Source organism: Papaver somniferum, chromosome 6 (genome assembly GCF_003573695.1).
Source record: "Papaver somniferum cultivar HN1 chromosome 6, ASM357369v1, whole genome shotgun sequence".
Lineage (NCBI taxonomy): Eukaryota > Viridiplantae > Streptophyta > Magnoliopsida > Ranunculales > Papaveraceae > Papaver > Papaver somniferum.
Window position 1 is genome coordinate 162,162,079 of NC_039363.1, and position 17,164 is coordinate 162,179,242.

Genomic DNA, 17,164 nt, shown 5'->3' on the forward strand with positions numbered 1-17,164 from the left:
CTTCGTCATTTGGAATCACCCATTTTGAATCACAGTAATCTCAAAAACCTAGTTTTCCTTTTTTTCTTCTTCCTCCTCTCAAAAAATTTGATTTCTCTACTAATATAACATTAGCAACTTAACTTAATCAATGAATTAACATTACTAATTAATCATAATCATTAAAATTTAGTTATTATTATTAGAACCAATTAAATAAGGGTATACTTGCCATTATTAAAAAAATGGGCGGATAAGGGGTGATGGTCTTTTTTATCTAGTGACCCTATTGTGTCACCATTTGGTATGCCTCGATAAAAATCAGTATGCCTCGAAACAGGTTTCACTATAAATGATGTTGCCGATTTTGTAAACCAACTGGTAAGAAAATGTTTTAAGAGTAAATCAAACAATTCTAGAAACTCATATAAATTCTTCTACCACATACTGTCTCAATCGTATCAGTCACCTAACCGGACAATACAAATTTCATAAAATGTATGCTGGTATCTTTAATTGGCAAACCCTTGTAGTTATGTTTTAGTCAAATTCAACAAGCACCTATACTATGTGCAACAAGGTGGGTATGTTATTGGTCAAAACACCTAACCGTGTTGTCCTGTATTTTTAAGACAGCAGCTGAGCTAGTTCCATAAAATCCAAGGCTGCAGTTGGGTACAAATGTGCAAGTGGGGTGTTTCATAATGAAATTACCTGGGGGATGGTGCAGACTTCAATTACCAGAACTTCTCTGAACTCTGAAGTGGTGAAGCTTCTGGGAAAAAACCTTGTACCAAATACTATAATGATTGACCTCTTTTTTAATTGGAGCTCGTGCTTCCCTTTGATAGCTTTGCGAGCTGCTGCATCTTACAAGAAAGAAATATCGCAGAACATATCCATCAGAAGGTTTCAAACTCTATAATGATTGACCTCTTTTTTAATTGGAGGTCGTGCTTCCCTTTGATAGCTTTGCGAGCTGCTGCATCTTACAAGAAAGAAAAAAAGAAATATCGCAGAACATATCCATCAGAAGGTTTCAAACTCTACTCTAGAGGCAGGAGCATTAATATGGAAGACATTATAGAGCAACATTGAGCTTATTTCATTTATCTTTATATCAAATTACTTTCAACAGGAGGCTCAAACTTGCTGTACATGTTTTTTCTTCAACACATTATATTTTGTGCTATTTACACAGTAATATTGAATCGCACATACTCAAAATCTATTCAATGACTGTCATTTGCAGAATTTTCAAATTTATCAAAATTGTCTCTGAACTAATTCATCCCTCAGGTTCCAATCATACTCCCTAAAACAAACAGACTTTTTAAGCGTAGAAATCAACAGCCAGTACTAGTGATGCCCACTTTAGCGTCCAACCTTCATCTTCATTGCTCGGTCCATTGGTAAACCCTGAATAAGATTTGTAACAGTAATTGTCTCTCAGAACAGAAGAAGAATATCAACAACTACAGGGCATCATTCATTAGCAAATGTAAGGCCTATGGTTTGCTATTTGTCCATTGCATGGAAAGAGAACATAAATCTGTGTAACACTATTTAGTACTTGCCTCGCGAAATATGAGTGACTCAAGTCTTGGTGCCAATTGTAGCAACGCACAAATCCCTGTATCGGCTGAAGTTTCAAGAACCCCAGTCACATCCAACTGGATCAAATTACAAAATGGTGCCAGATCTTTTAAGAGATCATCCGCAAAGGAGAGACCCTATTGGATGGCCAAAATAAGTAAAATAAATTAGCTTTTTAATTATCACATAGACCATCAACCAGCAAAACAGATTAAAATCACCAATAATATATCCACTTTTCATACGATTGAAAATATAGAAGAAAGCAAGCATACCTTTATGGCTTGACCAGAAATTTTTAGACAATTTACATTGGTGAGGCCCCTAAGAAACTCATTTACCCTTACACCTGCACTGTAACTTATCTTTGCATCCCACGTTTCAGTCAAAGTTTCGGATACGAAGTCGATATCTGCATCAACTAGTAATGGAAAGCTAGATAAATCGTATTCCCTTGCAACACTACCCTTGTACACGAGAGACACTAGACTTGGTGCATGAATTTTGACCATGCAGTCCTCTAAGCCATCCTCATAATCAACATCTTTCAAAAAGGAATTATCAATCTCCAAGTTTCAATGCAGGAGCAGAAATACACAAATTCTCCATATACAGCCAAGTGCAATCCCTCATAATCAAATCTTCGAGGATGGGGCAACTAGAAAAAAGTTGCTCAGTCAATAAGTCATCTCTAAAGTTGATGCCAAACAGTCGAAGAACCTTGAGTCTAGGAAAAGAGATACAATTAGGAAGACGGAGATAAAGGTTGGGTAATTGTAGCTCCAAGGAAACCAGCGGTCCACAGGTAAAAAGGGAAGGAGGAATCTCATCTGGTTCGTCTGCCTCTAAGATGAGAATAAGCTCTTCAACTTTCCGGCTTATTACAGCAGAGATCCACGAATTAATCCGAAACCCATTAGAGCTTTCATCACACTTTAGATAAAACTTTCGCATATGTGACATATCACGGAGACGAATCATTCCATCCATAAAATTTACGAATTTCTTGTTATCCGATTCAACATCAAGGTGATAATCAGCACCACGCCAATTAAGAAAATCAAAATTGGGGATAGATGTCCATATGTACTTCCATCTTTTGGATAAAATGCTTGTACGAATAGCACACTTGGTATCAAGAAAAGATAGAATGTGATGAAGAAGTGGATCAGGTAATATGCTGATCCAATCGACTCTTCGATCCATATATTTTTCTGTTTAAATTACATAGTAACATCATAAGAAACTTGCTTCAAAAAAATAAATAAAAAATCATACGAAACTGCAGTTCAATTTAACGAAAAGATAACCAAGTAGCCAACCTAACAGTTAAACTTAAACCTGAATATAAGGTGACCTTAGACTTGAGAGTAAACTGTTTGCTTTCAGTGATCTTCTCCTCTCCTCTTACGTTTCGAGTGCTGCAAATTATATGCATCCACAAGCAGAAATAAGTCCTTAATATCTATAAACTAGGGATTTACAAATTAATTTTACTCTTTTTCCTCTTTAAAATCAAAGTCTTGTCAATTAGCCTTTTTACAAATATACAAATCTTTAGGATATTAGGGGAAAATCATACCTCTTAATTAGATTGTCCACGAATGCCGAATGATGCTCGAGAAGAGTCCCGGAAGGGTTTCTTGAAGCGAAGGGCTTACGCGCTTACGGAATTGCGGTTAGGGCTGTTCATGGTCGGTTTTGGTTCGGTTTCTAGCCAAACCGAAACCGAAACCAATACTATTGGTTTCTAAAAATCTAAACCAAACCAATTCGTTAACCATTGGTTCGGTTTCTAAATGGTTTCAATCGGGTTCGGTTCGTCCCAGTGGTTTTTGGTTAACCAATAGTTATGTCAAACGATTCAAACAAAAAAAAAGATACACAAATTTACAGATAAAAAAATCGTAGCTTCCGATAGTATTGGTTTACACAAATTTACAGACAAAAAAAATAAATAAATAAAATATCAAGAATAGCTAAAGTTTACTCTAAATCTAGAGATCAAAAGAAGATATGTAATATATCTTAATTTAGTTACTGATAAACAAAAAAGAATGAAGAAAGGAAGAAGAAAGTCGAGTAGCAGCAGTGACTGCTGTAGTTAGGGGTGGAGAAGGGAGGCGACTGAGAGAAGGAGAAAGAGAAAGAGGGAGAATATCATACTAAAATATTAGATTTAGGATTTCTATATATCCTCTAAATCAATGGGTAAAATCTAATACTTGTTAATCAAGGTAGAAACTAAGTTTAAAAATTAATCGGTTTTCCAATGGTTTTTGGTTCGGTTTTAGAGGTCAAACTAAACCAAAACCAACACTATCGGTTTTCCACTTTCTACACCATAACCAATCCATTAGTAAATGGTTCGGTTTGGTTTCTTCCTAATTGGTCTGGTTCGGTCCGGTTCCAGCGGAAAACCGAAACCATGTTCAGCCCTAATTGCGGTAGAGTTTTTCTTTTTCTTGAAAGGATTTGCGGTAGACTTGTTTGGTTTTATGAGCTTTTTTTTCTTCTAAATAGTTGTTTTGTTGTACTTGGTTTTATTTTATTTGGACTCGCACAAAATAAATGTTTTTTTTATTTGGACTCGCACCGCTGTACTCACAGCTCAACAACATCTAAGCCCTACATATTTCAAATGGTGAACCATTTTACTTAATGGTGGGTCCTGGTTGAATATCCCTGAACCACTACTTTTGTGACACCTAACATTGAGTGGTGAATAGAGCTCTAAGTGGAGAGCTGAATATCATTTCCGTTTTTTTTTATAAGCAAGGGAGGAGGATCTTGTACTTTTATTACCCTATCTCGAGCGTAATTTTTGTGAATAAAATCTAAACCATTACGAATTTGAAGCTAATATTTTAGGGATATGTTTCTCTTACAAAGCTGTGTGATTTTACCAAAAATGAGGGTATTTCGAAACATATAACATCACCATCTACTATTTTGAAAATGAGTTGTCAAAAATCAAAGAATTTTTAACCATTGAAATTAGGATCGGTAAATGATTTTGCTACACGTTTCGAAATGCGCTCATTTTCGGTAGGTATGTAGAGCTTTGCAAGAGGAACATACACCAAAAAATTTAGCTTTAAATTTGTTACCATTTGATTTTTATTCACCAAAACAACGTTTAATGTGTGAGATAGTGTGTGAATAAAAGTGTGGAGAAATCTTTATAAGCAACACACAAACACAAAACTAACTAATTAGCCTAACATTTCTCACATCAGCTCTTCCTCTATAATCATCACCAAGATGACGAGTAATCACATCGGGAGGATGAGAAAACCACACCCCCTGAATTTTATTAGCTGCACTAGCTTTAGCAAGGTAGTTTGCAACTGAATCAGCCTTTCTGTAGCTCAGTGCTATGACAATATCGTCGAAACTCCGCATTAGAACTCCAATATCCTTGATCAGTCCTCTCATGACCAATGGTGTAGTCGTTCTTTTTTTTGCATAAATGAACAACATAAGTAGAATCAGTTTTTACTTCAATTCTCTTTATGCCAATCTCTTTCACCATCATTAATCCATCTCTTATAACCCACATCTCAGCTACATCATTATCATTCTTGTAGATATGTCTACCAAAACACGCTTGGAAGACACCATTTTCTCCTCTTATAACTCCACCAACACCTGGATCCTTTATAATATTTGAGGCTCCATCACAATTTAGTTTGTTAAACCCTTGCTTAGGAAAGATCCATGGAACAATAATCTCCACAGTCCTAGCTTCTCGTTTCTCAAATCTGTTGCAAGCACTGAGATACTCCTTTGAGATTTTCACGGCTCTAGCAGAGATCTTAGATGGAACGAACGCCTTCTTGTTAAAATCTCAATCATTCCTACCAATCCAAATGTGCCACAAAATGAAAGGAAATATATCCTTCTAATCCACTCCAGCAATCTTCCCTGCAAACCTGCAATAATTTTTCAAAATTGTGGGATTCATGTAATCCGTATTAGGTTGGAAACCAATCCAGTCTATAATCTTCTTCCATAGAGGTCCTACATTACTGCAACCAAAAAAAAAATATGGTAAGTAGTTTCGTAATCCTTGTTACAAAGACTACAACTAGGTGAAGAATAATATGTTTGCGATAGGATACTCATTAAGATTGAGTTTGTTATGGCACAAAATCCGTAAGAAAATATCTAACTTTTTGTGGGAAACTTCGCCCATCTTATTAGAGATAAGAAATTGATAGGCCTCTCTAATAGTTACCTCACCAGTTTTACCATATGACCAGACGAGCCAATCATCACAATCCATACTACCAATGGATATGGCCTTAATTGTCTCAGTCACCTGGTCAGAAATAAACCTATCAATGGCAGTCAAATCCCATGTCCTCTCATCAGAATTTATGAAATTTCTAACCATTAAATCAGGTATATTACGGTTGGAAATATCAGCAATTACAGAAATAGGAAGTTTCGTTACCCACGAGTCATTCCACACACTCACATTCTCTCCATTCCCAATACTCCACCTAAGGAAAAGACTTCACAAAATGTCTTCCTTTAAGAATACTCCTCTAACTCACCGTACACTTTTTCTTTAGAGCACAAGTCCAAAAAACGGTATCATGGTAATACTTTGCTTTAAGTAACTTAGTGACCTTAGAATTAGTGTTGGAAAAGACCCTTCAAGCCATTTTGGCAAATAAAGCTAAATTGTTAAGCTCTAAGTCCCTCATGCCCAAACCTCCAAAATCCAGGGTCTACAAACCTTTCCCAACTAACCTTGTTCAAACTACTTTATCCTTATCACCTCCCCACAAAAAAATTCTTTTGTACCTTTTTAACTTAGAAATCAATCTTTAGGGAGTTTAAGCATGTCCATAATATGATTAGAGATGAGATCTAAAACAAATTTGATCAAAGTTGTTCTACCTACCGGAATCAAAGTTTTTTACTTCCAACCATGTAATCTATTAGTCATATTTTCAGCAATATGCAGATAAGTATTTGATCTAATCCTACCCCACTGCAAGGGTATTCCAAGATACTTAACTAGGTCCTTTGTGATTTGGACATTAAGAGCATTCGCCATTCCCTTAGAGAAGCCTTTTCTCATATTTGTTGATGTGCGAAAAGTTGATTTAGCTTCACTAATCAACTGTCCTGACCACCTGCAAAAATTATCAAGAATTCTTCTTAGATTATAATATGTATTCCTATATGTAGCTTTAAGAAAACAATGCAGACATAGGTATAAAGTGAATGCGTAATCACAAGGCCACCCCCAGATACTGAAAATCCAGAAATGTCTTTCTCCTTCACCCCCTTATTGATGAGTCTTGACAGGGTGATAGACGCATTTATGTGTCTATTTTGTTCTCAATTTTCTGTATTGTTAGACTCGATTAAGTACTTATTGTGTTATTTTGTGTTCTTGTAGGAAATTTTAGAGAAATAAGCCCTTGCGGTGAAATGGGCTCAAAAAGCAGTGTTTTACACCCCGGAGAAATGTACCGTAGGCACCCCAAAAATGCACCGGAAGCGTCCCAGAAATGTCCCGGAGGAACCCAGAAAAATTACTATTTCCACCCCAATTGATATTCGCACCCCAGCACTCTGGATAAGGGGCACCTTCTTCAACAATTTGAATTTGTGTTTTTGGCGGGAAATGAAGTTTTCAACTGGAAGAATTTTGATTGTCAAAATGAATGGGTTAGAGTGCGATTCAATCGCTGAAAATTGGCAGAAAGATGTGATTTGGCATAAGGAACAAAGTTTGGGTGGTGGTTTCGATCAAATTTGGCTGGAATACGTGTTTTGATTCTCGATTTCAAAACAGGGCAAGCATGCACTGGAGGATGATAATCACGCGTCATGGAGAGTTATCGTGTTCTGATGATGTGGAATGGCTCGAGCATCACTTTGGGTCGTGAAGAATCGATTTGGAGCGTGGAGGGAGGAAGTTTACGCAAGAAATTCCAAGTTTGGTAAGAAAATATTCGGAAAATATTGTTATCCACTGCCCGCATAATGAAGAATTATATTGGAGTTATTGGCGAGATTTGGAGCTGTTGTTGGGTATAAATAGGCTCTCTGGGTCTACTATAGAGGGTGTCGAGAGTCTGGGGGGCTGAGGAGAGACAGAGAAGAAGGAATTCAAGTTTTCCCAAACTCGGTTTCTGCTGCTGCTGCTGCTGATGAACATGAAGAACACGAAGAACGGACCTGCAATAGCAGTCGTTTTTCTACAGTGATAACGACTCACACATGTGGGTCGTACATCAGGCAGTCTTATTTTCCACAGCGTTTGCGACACAGCCGCAGCAGTCTTATTTTGTCACTGGGGGTCGTAGGTCTCTGGTTTTATTGCATTTCTCATATTCTCATCATTTGTAAACCATTTTTGAGCCATAATAAATTATTTTGAGAGCATTTTTACTATGATGAGCTAAATCCCTCGTAACCAAGGCAATGGAGGAAGCTATTCACGCAACATAAATGGGTAACTATTTCATTTAATTATATAATTCACCTAATCGCTGCTTTTGCAGAGTTTTAAATTATTTGAATGATTGTCTTAATTATTTGTTATTCAGTTTGATAGGTTATGCTTGGTTTAATCTCTTGATAATCTATGCTTAAGGTTTACAAATAATGTTTGAGAATCTGTATGATTGATAGTGAATTAAAGATAAAAGAGGACTTAAGAATTGAATAGAGTTTTGAAATATTTATCATTCAATTTTGCATAATAGTGGAATCTAGTGTCTTGGTTACCTCTCGCCCAATTTGTTAATATTTTTGTATATAATTTTATCAAATCTTTAAATTTAATCTTCACAAGTCCGAGAGTTTGAACCTCATTACTACAACAACCCACAAAAAAAACATTAATCATTTTGGCGCCGCCGACGCGGATTTGTGCTTAGGTAGAATTTTTAGGTTTTTATTATTTCTTTTTACTATTATTTGTTCCTTTTTACGTTTCTTTTTGTGTCTTTGATTTACAGGTTCGAAGTGGAATACTAAGGACTTGGGAACAAAAAGCTTAAAGCTAAAAGCTAAAAGAGAAGAAAAAAAAGACATAATTTTTTTTGTTTAGGATTTGTAAATAGGCTTTACTTTTCATAATTTTTGTAATTTTTGGACTTTTTATTTGGACTTTATTCTGGACAATTGGACTTTATTCTTTTTTTTTAACCCTACGGAAGGGTATTAATAATAAAAAATTTTTTATATAAACTGTGTGCAGGGAAGGACGACGATTACTATATCGTCTCGGCCCCTCGGGTTCGTACATGACATAGGAGTCGTGGCCCGAGTCGACTTCAACGGTTCATCCCCCGTCTGGTACGGGAGGTAAGTCCATCGAAACACTCGCGAATCTCCTGTCAGCGGCTTTATTGTATTCCTTAAGGTGATTCATTGATTGAGGACGAATTTGTACTGTTTTTAAATTCCTAGTAAAGGGCAAGCCCTGGCCAATACAAGATAAGGGTTCGGATTTCATCACCGCTCCCTTCTTGCCTCCTTAGGAAAACGAAACCTAACGCGAACCCAAGCTTTAAAATTTGGAATAGAACGAGACCGATAGGGTAATGAGCTTAATAGGAAACTCGTTCGAAAAATATTGGTTGCTCTTTAAGCACACTTCAAAGTTCATGATGGTTTCTGTGAGTTGAATGCGTGACTGCGCCGCCTTCTAATGCGGTGAGGCCTTGGGTATCAAAGCTCTACTAAGCTTCCCTCGCCTCAATCCAACTTACATTAGCTCGGATTGATTCCAGAGGGGTTTGCTCAAATTGCAACGAATTCCCTTTCGAAAGATAGAAGCTGGTCTAGAAACAATCTAAGTGGAGCCATCATGCTTTTTGTTTGCTAGATTTTATAGGTTTGATTTGGTCGAGTCAGCCTTGTTTGTGATTGTGTAGAATTCCCTTGCAATTAAGAATGTCGAACTGGTATGATAGAAGCCAATACAATGAGTATCGACCTGAATTTGAATATGGACATCATCCTTTTTATGACCATGTTGGGAATAGTGGTTGGGAACGCCATCCTTTGGAAGGATATGGGTCATACCCTGGTGAGCCCAATTATTATCCGCACATGCATCAGTCTTACGAGCAAGAAGATTATAGTACGAGTTCTTCGTCTCTAGAGGATACAATCAAATTATTGAAAAGTAGTCTTTTTTATGATCCATCTGTTCCTATTCCTCCTTTAGAAGAGTCCCTCAGGAAGTTAGCTGAGTCGACGCGTAAGTTAGCTGAGATGAATAGTATAATTATAGACGAAAGAACTACAGTAATGAGTGAACCTTCTTTAGAAGACCACCTCAAGAGGATAGCTGAGACGAAAGAAAGAATTGCTCGAAATTACTTGAATTTCCAATATAGTGTATCCAATAATACCCTTGAGAATGAAGATAGTTATTCAAATAATCAAGATGACGAGGTTAGAATTGGTACCACTACTTGTTTTGATGAGGTTCGACCTTTTTCATGTTATTATAATGAGGACTGTGATGAGGATAGTATTGATGAAGAATATGAAATATGTAGGCATAGTGATCAGGAGTCTAGTAATCCAATTGAGATGTATAGTGATTATATTATTTCTAATTCAAATCCAAATAATTTTTATGATTATTCACCTATTCAAAAGGACAATGATTTGATTAGGGATACCACCGTTTTAGACGATGTAGATTTTCCTTTTGATTACGAAGCCGATAGTGGTTTAGAGGAACGGGTTCATTTCGAAAATACTGTTTTAGAGTCTAGCGACTTAGAAACAATAGTCTTGGAAGAAGAAGATAGACCCGTAGAGATGAGTAAAGATGCACTACCTGATAATAACTTAGAAGAATCTCTTGAATATTTTAAGGACTCTGAAGATACGGAAATTCAAGAAATAATTAGAGGTCTATCTAGAGACACTGAAAACTCTAAGTTTGGGGGTGATTATCACATCCCTAGTGCCTTACCTTTAACTCTCATAAAGTCCCCACACTTAGGACTTGATATTTGTGCCTCGACCTACAAGATTACCTTCATACTCGTTTTCCCGAGCCTAATGATGTCCATGAAGGAGTTCAGTTATTAGAAACCCATCCTCTGGTTGATGTGGTTTGCCCAGGCTATGATACCCAGATTGAATTTGTTTTTCCACCAAATAGTTTTCTTCCAACTGTGGGAACGTTTCAAATGAGTCGAATATTAAGTTCTGAGACTAAGCCTAAGTACTTTAGGTTAATAGAATCGACACATTTTCCTAAGAATGACCACTACTCTCACTGTGGTCAACTATGTAAGTCATATATGATTGACTTAGAGGATCCGCAATTATTTAGGTTATTACTTCGTGATTCTAAGTTCGTATTTGAGTTTTTACAGACTCTAAGACCTAGTGATTCGGATCCCATCTACGAAGAAACGCAGCCAATGAAAATATTCTATTTAGACCCTTTCATAGAACCTGAACCGTAATCAGCGATATTTTTCAGGAAACTAGGTAAGGGCATGCTTTTCTTGTCCACTTTCTTGGTTCATTGCAGTTTCCTTTGGTCAGCTCTATTTAGTTTTGAAGACCCACAGTTATTTCGACTGTTACTTTATGGTTCGAGTTGACTAATCCTTTCCTAAGTCTGGATGAAGACTTTAAACTTAGCATTTCTTGGGAGGTATCCCATACTCATGCAACACGGTAATATCTTTCCTTAACTCTTTTGCTTCAAATGTAACAGTTTCTCCTTGTTCATGCTTTTAGTTTCATCTTTAGAACATTGAGGACAATGTTAGATTTAAGTTTGGGGGTATGGGAGAAACTTTTTAGTTGCAATTATTAAACTCCAGAGCCTAGAAATTTATGCCTATTAAGGTTTTCACTAACCAATCTAAGTGGATAGGAACATCTTGGTTATAGGAGTTGAGGAACCAATCTGATTAGATGGAAACATCGAAAGAGTCTATTCATAAAAGCACAGAGCTCAGGTGTTATAAATAACATGATAGTTGCACCTTATCTCGTTGAGTCCTTTTCATTTATGTTTTATTTTTTCATTTTAAACTATGTTTCTCTAAGTGATTAGGTGGGGCACACGATTCAAGTTGTTACCACTGCTAGGGTGAATTAGAGTGACTGAGTTACTAAAAAAAAAGACCGGACCAGTTAGACCAATCGGAATAAGTATTAACACTTGGATAGCAATATGCGTGTGTTCTCCCTGTTTCCGTCGCCTAAGCAAGCGTGGAATGCAGGACCCGTGGGAACTATCGTGTAATCTGCTGACAAGAAGCATGCGCTTGGATCAAAAAAATATATTCATGCCGTTAAGTTAAAAAAAAATGGTTATTGTTCTGTGTAGTCAACTGCTGGTTCCCTTGTATTTGCCAGTTTGTTGATCTATGTTTAAGCTATTGACCATTGGTTCCCTTGTATATGCCAGTTGTGTTGATATTAGTCAGACCGGTATCTCAGTCCATTAGGATAGGTTCATTTTGGCAGTGGCCTTCAGACAGATATGTGAAATATCGATCATTTGGTTAACATCAAAACCATCTACATTTTTCTATTTCCATCTCCTATTTCTATCCATATGATTAGTTTGACTCCGAATATGATGTCCATAGTGCAACTATCTGAGTAGAGCTCTGTCACTTTATATGAATTTTAGTATGCTTGAGTGTAAACTCGTGTACAACAATTGGAATTTCGCATCAGGGTACTTCCTCCTGTAGTCAGTGATTGTAAGCCAACCAAGGAGATTCTTTAGTGCCTTCCAAGGTTCTGCGTAGATAGCTGGAGTAAAGGTTTTGTGGGTACACCTCTGGTAAACCCTCCGGAGACAACACTCCGCCACTAGGGCCACCTAGGGGTTCAAATGATTTTCCTTTCTAGAATAAATTTGCTCGAGGACTAGCAAATAATAAGTTTGGGGGTATTTGATAGACACATTTATGTGTCTATTTTGTTCTCAATTTTCTGTATTGTTAGACTCGATTAAGTACTTATTGTGTTATTTTGTGTTCTTGTAGGAAATTTTAGAGAAATAAGCCCTTGCGGCGAAATGGGCTCAAAAAGCAATGTTTTACACCCTGGAGAAATGTACCGTAGGCACCTCAAAAATGCACCGGAAGCGTCCCAGAAATGTCCCGGAGGAACCCAGAAAAATTACTATTTCCACCCCAATTGATATTCGCACCCCAGCACTCTGGATAAGGGGCACCTTCTTCAACAATTTGAATTTGTGTTTTTGGCGGGAAATGAAGTTTTCAACTGGCAGAATTTTGATTGTCAAAATGAATGGGTTAGAATGCGATTCAATCGCTGAAAATTGGCAGAAACATGTTATTTGGCATAAGGAACAAAGTTTGAGTGGTGGTTTCGATCAAATTTGGCTGGAATACGTGTTTTGATTCTCGAGTTCAAAACAGGGCAAGCATGCACTGGAGGATGATAATCACGCGTCATGGAGAGTTATGGACGTGTTCTGATGATGTGGAATGGCTCGAGCATCACTTTGGGTCGTGAAGAATCGATTTGGAGCGTGGAGGGAGGAAGTTTATGCAAGAAATTCCAAGTTTGGTAAGAAAATATTCGGAAAATATTGTTATTCACTGCCCGCATAATGAAGAATTATATTGGAGTTATTGGCGAGATTTGGAGCTGTTGTTGGGTATAAATAGTCTCTTTGGGTCTACTAGAGAGGGTGTCGAGAGTCTGGGGGGCTGAGGAGAGCCAGAGAAGAAGAAATTCGAGTTTTCCCAAACTCGGTTTCTGCTGCTGCTGATGAACATGAAGAACACGAAGAACGGACCTGCAACAACAGTCGTTTTTCTACAGTGATAACGACTCACACATGTGGGTCGTACATCAGGCAGTCTTATTTTCCACAGCGTTTGCGACACAGCCGCAGTAGTCTTATTTTGTCACTGAGGGTCGTAGGTCTCTGGTTTTATTGTATTTCTCATATTCTCATCATTTGTAAACCATTTTTGAGCCATAATAAATTATTTTGAGAGCATTTTTACTATGATGAGCTAAATCCCTCGTAACCAAGGCAATGGAGGAAGCTATTCACGCAACATAAATGGGTAACTATTTCATTTAATTATATAATTCACCTAATCGCTGCTTTTGCAGAGTTTTAAATTATTTGAATGATTGTCTTAATTATTTGTTATTCAGTTTGATAGGTTATGCTTGGTTTAATCTCTTGATAATCTATGCTTAAGGTTTACAAATAATGTTTGAGAATCTGTATGATTGATAGTGAATTAAAGATAAAAGAGGACTTAAGAATTGAATAGAGTTTTGAAATATTTATCATTCAATTTTGCATAATAGTGGAATCTAGTGTCTTGGTTACCTCTCGCCCACTTTGTTAATATTTTTGTATATAATTTTATCAAATCATTAAATTTAATCTTCACAAGTCCGAGAGTTTGAACCTCATTACTACAACAACCCACAAAAAAAACATTAATCACAGGGCTTCAAGACAAATTATAAAAAAATATGGGGATAGTGGATCTCCCTGTCTGAGCCCATTCGCAGGTATAAATGGCTCACTTGGAGATCCATTAACAAGCACCTGAAACGAGACTGTATTGACAGAAAGCTTAATCCAATGAACAAAAATGTTATCAAAACCCAAACAATTCAAAATTTTAAAGATAAACGACCAGTTGATTATATCATAAGCTTTATCGAAATCAAGCTTTAAAGCCATCCCCTTTTCTCCTTTCTTATGCTTGAACGAGTATATAATCTCATTGAGCTTTCATAGTCTCAGAAGGACAATTTCCAAACTCACATGGAGCCTTGCTGATCTCTTAAAAAGTATTTTCAATGTTCCTAGATAGGTTACCGAATACTTATTTATTTCACTTTATAGAGTTAATTTGGAATCTATTTATACTGTTGAAATAACTTTCATGTCTACTAGCCTCATTAAGGGACCAAGCCTTTTTTATCACATTAAGAAACCTGTCATCCTCGGTCCACATAGTGATAAGTGTAGAATACACCTTATTTATTAATCTATTATTTATGATTTTTTTGCTATTTTTCTTGTATATTATGTATTTTACGCGTGTTTTGAGTTTTATAGCTGCCTTAGAGTCATGCGGAAGAAAAGAAAAAGAAATCATTCAATTAAAGATGAAAGGGCAAAAATGTCATTTTACAAGCCAATAATATTGGGAGCTGAGCCGAGGTTAAGTGGCAACTCTCATTTGGAAGAATAATCAAAGACAGCCAGTTGTGGTTAAGGGGATGCCAGAAGTATTGGGTGCCTAGCCCTAACCTCAGACACCCTAACCCTAAAATCGAGAGATGCCTTTCTTTTTCTCATTTATTTCTGAACTTTCCCCTGAAATTAAGACAAAACAAACAACCGCTGTTGTTGGGTCCGAGAAATCGAGATGATGAAATGGTGGATGTGCAGTCTGCTGATAAGGAAGATCAGATCGAATTGGATTTGAATCTGTTTGAAAGGGAAATTAACCAAGAAATCAAAGAAGAAAATGGTTGTTGTCGTTAATCGAAAGATGGAAGAATGTGTTGTGAAGATCTCATACAAGATGATGGTGATTTTGTATGTCAGAATTAAGGGTTCGATTGAAGGTTAAATCAAGGATTGGAGATGGATTTGCTGCAATGAAGATAGTCGATTGAATTGAAACAGGAAGAAGGTGGTGAAGAGGAAACTGGGTGTTGCTGCTGTGGCTAAATGGGACAAGAAATCAAATGGGTTATGTCCTGAATGGTGAATTTAAGTTGTTGAATGATGGAAAGTTTGCTTGTATTAACTAGACAAGCAGTGAGCACGTGCGTTGCACGTCGACGATGCTATTTTTCTACTTTAAATAATTTGGTGGTAATTCGACACCATATTTTTATTTGAAAATTAGTCGTTGTTTGTACTTAAGAATCAATCATTTGATTTGTTTTTTCATGTAGATTTTTTCAATTTTTTTTTAAGTTATGTCTAATTTTAAGCGATGTCTAACTTTTAAGGAGAAAACATATAAGATTTGGACACATATAAAAAAAATGAAAAACAAAAATTTGATATCATTATTTGTGCTCATTGCGTAGCTAATTTAAAGGGCTTTCCAAGTATATAAAATTTACAAAAATCCGACATGTAGTTTAAAAGATATGAGATTTTTAAATATATAAAAAGTTCATTTACTTTTATGTCCCTGTAAACATTCTTTATACCACTTATTTAAAATCTAACAGCTGATAAGAAAGAGGAAGTCTAATGATCTAATGGACAATAGCAATAGTTCGGACGGAATTCTATTTGTGAAATCTAAAGGTGGAATTTTAAAGTTTGGAGATCCAACGGTTATATTTATTTAAGTTTTGCAATCCTTGTTGCTACTAAAAGGGGGGAGATGTATGTTAGGAATTGTCACAGGGAAACACTGAATAAAAATGGCTTGAAACAATGGCCGGAATTCCCTGTAAACAGCCGAAACTCGCCCAAATTTGCATTCCAGCGAGTCAACTCACTGACTAAGACCGGTTAGCTGAGTAAGACCTGATGATTCGGTGCCTGACTCCCTTCTCTCTTGACTCCATTAACCAACGAAAGACCGTCATCTTGAAAGTTAAATGTAACGGATCTGAGACGGAATATTCTGTTGCCTGAGAGAAGATTCAAATAACCAGCGGTGATTTTCTGTCCGGATTCCGGTGGCACCAGTGATATTTCAGCGACCCAATTTATGCAAAATTTTTTGATGAGTATCCTAGACTCACAGGCTTGGTGAATTTGAATTGGATGTGGAATGTGCTTTGAACTTGGAAAGAGAAGAGGAGGAATTTCACAAAGGCAAGGACTTGGAAATTGAATTGTTATGTGAAAGGGATCTTATTCCTAAGAAGATTTCAAGCAAATTGTAGCCTTTAAATAGAGAAGTTCTCTGCAACTTTTCTCTACACCTCTATACACAACACTTTGGTTTTTACTCTATTTTTTTTCTTTATTCTTTGTGAACTCGAAGTTATATATGTGTGGTTAATTTTCTTATTGATTGAGGATGAATTCCTAGTTCTTAACATGATTTGAGTTTTTGTTTTAATTCTACTTTGAAGTTTTTCACACGATTATCGATTGTTTTCATTAATATGAATATTTATGATTGTTTGATAGGTAGTTTAGAGTGCACACTAAATCGATTTGTTAACTCAATTTAAAGCTAGTAAAAGTTAGGGGATAAGTAATCGTTTCTTGACTCTTTACACAAGTAGAAAATACGAGACCTTGCATAGGGATTATGTGGAGCATGTGTGTGAAAACAACGTTAAAAAGTGGACCGAGCGAACTGAGGATAACTATTAATATCAAACCTAAATTCATAAATCTTAATGCATTAAATTGAATTACATCATGTAAGCAAATTTCAAGGTGGTTCTTTAGGATAAAATCTGATAACTAAGCGAACTTGTTATTCAGTGAAAAATGAATTTTGGGGTTAGCTAAGTGAACCCGTTAACCTACGATTGGTAATAATTTGTGACTAATAACAAGTAGATGAAACATAACTTGAATCATTCTTTTGTACGAAGAACGAATCCTTGATCTTATTTC

The 17,164-nt window shown here is 36.4% G+C and overlaps 2 protein-coding genes across 5 annotated transcripts; both read right to left on the reverse strand.

Annotated features, from left to right (window-relative positions):
• Positions 1-1,072: 1,072 nt before the first annotated feature.
• On the reverse strand, positions 1,073-2,124 carry LOC113289952. The gene is made up of 3 exons (XM_026539398.1): positions 1,851-2,124; positions 1,557-1,712; positions 1,073-1,398 (listed from the first exon to the last, which is right to left on the reverse strand). Exons 1-3 carry the CDS (start codon positions 2,085-2,087, stop codon positions 1,354-1,356), a joined length of 438 nt encoding a protein of 145 aa, XP_026395183.1. The 5' UTR covers positions 2,088-2,124; the 3' UTR covers positions 1,073-1,353.
• On the reverse strand, positions 2,116-3,197 carry LOC113289951 (F-box/FBD/LRR-repeat protein At1g78750-like). 4 transcript variants are annotated; one of them, XM_026539395.1, is made up of 3 exons: positions 3,158-3,197; positions 2,917-2,996; positions 2,116-2,789 (listed from the first exon to the last, which is right to left on the reverse strand). In XM_026539395.1, the coding sequence occupies exon 3, from the start codon at positions 2,779-2,781 to the stop codon at positions 2,137-2,139; it is 645 nt and encodes a 214-aa protein (XP_026395180.1). In that variant the 5' UTR covers positions 2,782-2,789; positions 2,917-2,996; positions 3,158-3,197; the 3' UTR covers positions 2,116-2,136. The 4 variants fall into 4 exon arrangements, with proteins under 4 accessions (XP_026395180.1, XP_026395181.1, XP_026395179.1 ...); XM_026539396.1 differs by having other exon boundaries at positions 2,898-2,996; positions 3,158-3,189; XM_026539394.1 differs by lacking the exon at positions 3,158-3,197 and having other exon boundaries at positions 2,917-3,105.
• Between the last annotated feature and the right edge of the window lie 13,967 nt (positions 3,198-17,164).